This window comes from Coccinella septempunctata, chromosome 9 (assembly GCF_907165205.1).
Source record: "Coccinella septempunctata chromosome 9, icCocSept1.1, whole genome shotgun sequence".
NCBI lineage: Eukaryota > Metazoa > Arthropoda > Insecta > Coleoptera > Coccinellidae > Coccinella > Coccinella septempunctata.
The window spans coordinates 2,603,848-2,609,687 of NC_058197.1; the positions used below are offsets into that span (position 1 = coordinate 2,603,848).

The 5,840-nt window shown below is 39.8% G+C and overlaps 1 protein-coding gene across 1 annotated transcript; it reads right to left on the reverse strand.

Annotated features, from left to right (window-relative positions):
- Positions 1 to 333: 333 nt before the first annotated feature.
- LOC123320961 lies at positions 334 to 3,266 on the reverse strand. The gene is made up of 3 exons (XM_044908458.1): positions 3,198 to 3,266; positions 429 to 1,703; positions 334 to 387 (listed from the first exon to the last, which is right to left on the reverse strand). Exons 2-3 carry the CDS (start codon positions 1,698 to 1,700, stop codon positions 334 to 336), a joined length of 1,326 nt encoding a protein of 441 aa, XP_044764393.1. The 5' UTR covers positions 1,701 to 1,703; positions 3,198 to 3,266.
- Positions 3,267 to 5,840: the final 2,574 nt, after the last annotated feature.

Genomic DNA, 5,840 nt, shown 5'->3' on the forward strand with positions numbered 1-5,840 from the left:
TGAGTTTTCTGGCTAGATCTTGAGAGATGAAGGTCAGCTCGGATCCACTGTCGATGAGTAGTCGAACCGTGTGTGATCCTGTTGAGGTGATGAGATGGGCGATGGCAGTGGCGAGGAGAGTGTTGAGTCGTGGTTGAGGTAGCTGAAGAAAAATAATTCAACGCTTCTTCGAACTATTTTGAAGGCTTTAGAGCTGAGTTGCTAGAACTCACCTCCCTTTGAGCAGATTTTTGAGATGTGAGAGCTGATTGAGGAAGCACTCGAGGGGGTACCGGTGGAACTTTGCAGTGTGGTTTACTGCTGAGAGGAGCATCATGTAGAAGAGTGTGATGATCACTTCCACAGATTTTGCAGATCTTTGTCGTTCTGCAAGAGTGGCGATGATGTCTACCGAGGCAGTTGGAGCAGAGGATGCGAAGTAACACCACATCAGCTTTTTCGTGAGGTGAGCGTTTGGAGAAGCGAGGGCAATCTGCAATAAAGTGGTCGTGTCCACAATCATCACAGGTGTAGTTGGGCATAGAAGAGACTTTTGAGATTGGAGTGTTCGAGGAGGCCGATTTGCTTGAGATGAGTGAAGGAGAAGGTTTACTTTGAGCTGTAACCTTTTGAGAGATTGTGTGCACTGTTGTGCGAGAGCGAGAGGATTCTTGAGATGACTGTCTCTGATTGGACTCAGTCCATTCTAGAGCTCTAGAGCGCGATTGGAGGAACTCCATCAACTGAGCGAAGGAGGGAAATTCGTTATTAGAGGAGATGAGAGTTTCCCAATGAGTGCGAGAGGCGTGATCCATACGATTGATGATATGGAACACCAAAAGATTGTTATTCTGCTCTAGATCTTCACCTAGAGCTTTCAAACTTTGGAGAGGATTGACGATGCTGTCAATAAATTGACGAAGAGATGAGGCGGTAGAATTTTTCTGATTCGCCAATGAGAAGGAGAGAAGTTTGGAGTATTGAGAAGAGAGGAGCAGCCTTTTATTTTCGTATTTATCCATAAGCTTCTTCCAAGCTATGGGGAACGAGACTTCCGTTAAGGGAAGACTGGAGATGGTGTCGAGAGGTTCGTGAGAGAGACATGTCCGAAGGTAATGTAACCTTTCAATGTCAGAAATTGAGGTGCTGTTGATCACGAGAGACTGAAAAAGGTCTCGGAATGCAGGCCATTTTGAGAAGTCGCCTGAGAAGGTGGGAATTGAGATGTCAGGCAATCGAGGACGAGTTTGAGAAGACTGAGGGGCTTGAGCAGAAGTGGATGGCTGTGAATCCACAGGATTGAGTGACATATTGAGTTGTATTAATTTCGAGATGGCTGATTGGTATAGAGAGTATTCCTCGAAGAAGACTGAGGATGCGAAGTATTCGTGGTCGAGACAAGACTCAGGCCACGCTGACTCAAAATACGAGTGAGTCTTTGAGAAGTTCTTATGAAGGTCTTGCAGCTGTTCTTGAGTGTGGGACAGGTCTTGCACAGTCCATGTTGAGACGTTGGACAGCTTGGAGAAGATGTCCTTCATGAGTTGTAGTCTACTCATTTGAGTAGCGACTTTCAATTTGAGGTTGGTTGGAAGACCAGCCGAGCGAGTTTGAGGTCCCACATCAGGCTGCGAAGATCTGGATGATCGAGTAGGAGGGACCTGGAGTTGAGCGTCATCCTCTTTTGGAGATGGAGAAGATCTTCCCGACTTTTGAGACATGACCTTTTTGAGAAGAATGTGATATGAATGAATGATTATTCCAACTCAACCATCCGGCCCGAAGGACCAAATGTTCAAAAATCTGGGTGTTGAGATTTTTGGCAATTACTTAAAAGTGGACTGTAACCAAATGATTGAGTTGGAGATGGTAAAATAAAATCTTTATTGTATATCAAACACGTCACATAATAAATAGACACTCGCATGAAGTAAAATTATATACAACATCTAAACAGAGTGAACCTATTTACAATTATTGAGAAGATATTGAGAGAATTTGAGAGTAATGTTTCAATGAGAAAATCAACGTTGTATTTGCTTGAGAGAAAGAGCAGGTTGAGTGAATATCATGTATCGAGTAATAAGATCAATTATTATGTGTTTGATAAGAATTGAGATAGATTTACATCAAAACATGTTTATGTATTTTGAGTTGCATAATAATTGAGCCCGATAGTTATGAATTGATGTGAGTGTTATCATGCAAGCACAACGTTTACAGTGATAGAGTTTACGATTTTATAAACTGTCTCGCTATCAGAAAAACAGAAGGTTGCAGTGACAACTTGAGAAGTTAGAGATATGTAATGTAGTGAGACAGGTGTAATGAGACAGAATGAGAGAGATGATTACCAACGCTTACAGGAATAGCAAATCTATTAGAAAAGCAGAAGGTGTTTTATGAGAGTACATAAATTGAGGTGAGTCGTGTAACAAATGTAATGTAGAGAGATGAAATATTGTAAACGTAGAAAGAATTAATGAATAGTATTCATAATTGAGATGAAACAAGAAGAGCAGTTCACAACGTTAGAGAAAATAAATAAGGTATCATAAGTTTCAGGTAATAGAGACATGCAAAAGTGTATAATAAATTATACTTATTGAGTTGAAATCAGGTTGGACCTCCTCGAGCGTTATCACAAACCAGTCTGTCCAAGAGAGTTAATTGAGTGTATTCCTTTGTTCGGAGTGCTGAGTGTAGTGAGATGGATTTCAATCTGGTCTATGAGAAGCCTTCGAAGTGTCCAACTTGAGCGTAGAGGTACCTGAAACTTAAGAGGCCTGAGAAGTCTGATCGTAAGAGGTGTAAAGTTAATCTGAGGTGACATGTATACAAAATGAGAGTGAATACAAGTATATAAGCTTCTAATAGAGTGGTGTGAAATGTGAACTTGGTGCTAAAATTAGAGAAATTAAAATGTGAGTGATTGTCGAGGTGATGTGATTTGAAGTGAATGGAATATCGATGCATTTCGAGAAGGTTGAAGCAGTTAGATACATTGAGCACGTGGTTGATTGAGAGATTTGGAGAAAATTGAGAAAATATACATGCAAATATGATAGAGAGATGTAGAGCAGAATATTGCAAATGTAATTGTGAGAAAATGCATAGCGATGGAGAGAATGTTGATAGGAAAATTATGTAGAATGATATTCTAACGTGACACATGCAAAAAATGATTACAGTTTTTGTTGAGTGAAAAAATACTGTACCTTTTTGAGATGTTGATCGATTGATTAGTATAATATAAAATAATATTATTAGATTTGAGCTGATTGAAAAAAGTTGAGAGTGCACTAAAAATCACGTTAAGAATTTAGACCAAGTTCCAATTCACTTGAGCGAACGAAGAATCTAAAGAGAATGAATTAAATTGAGCAGATTCAACAGGTTCCACCGGTTTTTTTGAACAGCTGATTGACAGCGATTTAAAGGTTACGTTCACAGAAGCATGTAACGATAAACGTAGTCACTGAGTTGCTAAAGATGTGCATCTAGTGATAGAGTTGGGTTAAAAATTACTCCAATTTTTAACAGTGATGCTTCGGTTCTCCTTCTTGTTTCTTATCTCGCTGAACGTTATCAAGTAGTTTCTTACAATGGCAATTTATCATTTCCTCTCAAAATTCAGAGGGGTGTACCACAGATGTCGATTCTTGGACCGATATTGTTCCTTATCTACATTTCACAGTTTGAAAAGTTCATTCAATTTTGTTTCATTCATAATTATGCCGATGATACTCAGCTGTATATATCCTTCTTTTTAAATGAATCTTCTCAGGCAATTTCAGCTCTGAACTACGAATTAAATGTTATCAGGGAATTGTCTCATCGGCACTGCCTGCAGCTCAATGTGAATAAGACCGTTGCCATGTTGTTTGGGAGAAAAGGTGACAGGATCAGATTTTTGGATGAGGGTTATTCGATAATGGTTGGTTCAGATATCGTCAATTTATGCGACAAGGCTAAAGATTTGGGAGTCTGGATTGATGTAGATATGCGATTTACGGACCATGTGTCTGCTTGTTTGCAAAAGGCATATGGTAACTTGAGAATTATTTATAGAAATATGTCAACTTTGACCCAAAATATTAGAATTCTGCTATGTGAGTCCCTGGTTCTTTCTCACCTTAATTTTGCTGACAGTGTTTATGGTCCCTGTTTGAGCTTCTCTGACAAGCAGAGGATACAGAAACTCCAGAACTCCTGTCTGCGTCTCATATTCGGAATACGAAAATTTGACAGAATTAGCCATACTCTACGTTTTGTCAACTGGCTCAATATGGAGAACAGACGATGTCTTCATGCTACATTATTGTTCATGAAGATATTAATTGGCCGAACTCCCCCGTACCTCTACAATAAGATTACTTTCCGCTCTGATGTTCACAACTTGAATATACGTTTTAAAGGAACCCTTACACCGCCTATATTTAGAACACAATCATTTCGTAGATGTTATTCATACTATGTTACGCGGTGCGTCCATAATTTATCTACTGAAGTCAGGGCGGTTAGTAATATGAGTCGTCTACGAGCCTTGGTACTCAGCAAGCTTTTGGTTCAACAAAACGCCGTTTTCACGGATTGATGTGTGTAGGAATCGTTTCACTTAAAATTGTTTTTTTTTTACGTTTGGTTGGTTTCACTACTTGCTTTTATTCTTAATAATTTGAGACCTTTCGTCACACCGAAATGCAAGAAATACCCGGGCTGCCAAGCGAGGGTATCCACGGCTCACTCAGTGAAGATGGGGTGGGTTCAATGTAAGGAACCGACAAAAGAGAAGTAGGGCGCCAGGTAGATTTATTTCCCCAGTAAATACCCTTAGGAACAGCAACAACCCCAAATCAACCAAAAGAGTTGTACTGAAGAACGGTTTATTCAGGCAGCAAAGAAAATACACGGGCCTACTTGTATGGCTATAGTTGTATTGAACGCCAAGGAGGGTGTGTGGTGTCTAATAATAATTGTAATACTTCAAAAGGGATGGCCTTTATAAAATCAACCGAAATCGCGTCGCTTGAGCTCAGGCGCAGCGCGAAGTTCTTCAGAACTCCCAAATGTACCAGTAACACTAATTAACGTTCAATTTAGCTGCACAGAATTATCAACGTCACCAGAGTGACATGCTCTAACTAAATTAATCTATATCTCACTCCACAAGCAATAGAATGTGATAATAATAGCAATACATTAAGGTTTTACAATATAAACCGTTATCGTTAAGGAAAGCAACAATATAATATGATATGCAACTTCTATAATACACTTGCGTGTCCTGAGAGTGCTCTCTCCGCTCCTGAATGGGGAAGATGGTCTCTTCGTTATGAAATTCTACAAGGTTTCTGTTGTAACAGCTCCACTTGGACTGGATTTCACGAGTAGTCCTAGAAGGCTCGACTCGGACTGTGACTATACTAGGATTTATAGGACTTCTTCCCTACACGATGATTTCAGGGACTTCCTCTTTATACTACGATATGTCTCCCTACACTAGTATATGTCTCCCTACACTAGGATATGCCTCCCTACACTAGGAGATGTCTCCCTACACTAGGACCCTGTCGATACGAAAGAACGTAAGAACTTAATCCTCACCATATAAGGAAGAATGAGTGACAAACATTGTATCACAAAAGATGGTTTTATACATACCCAGTTCTTCGATGGAAACTATTCAAATCTAACGTGAATCCACCAAATCTTTCCAAGCTCGAATATGCAATTAGACAACCAAAACCTCGGTTCTATCACAATCAACGTAGGATGCTCTCAACTAATGCTTCCAATCAACGAATTTCACGGCAATAGCTAGGAGAGAAAATAACACACAATAAGGAATTTGCCGAACA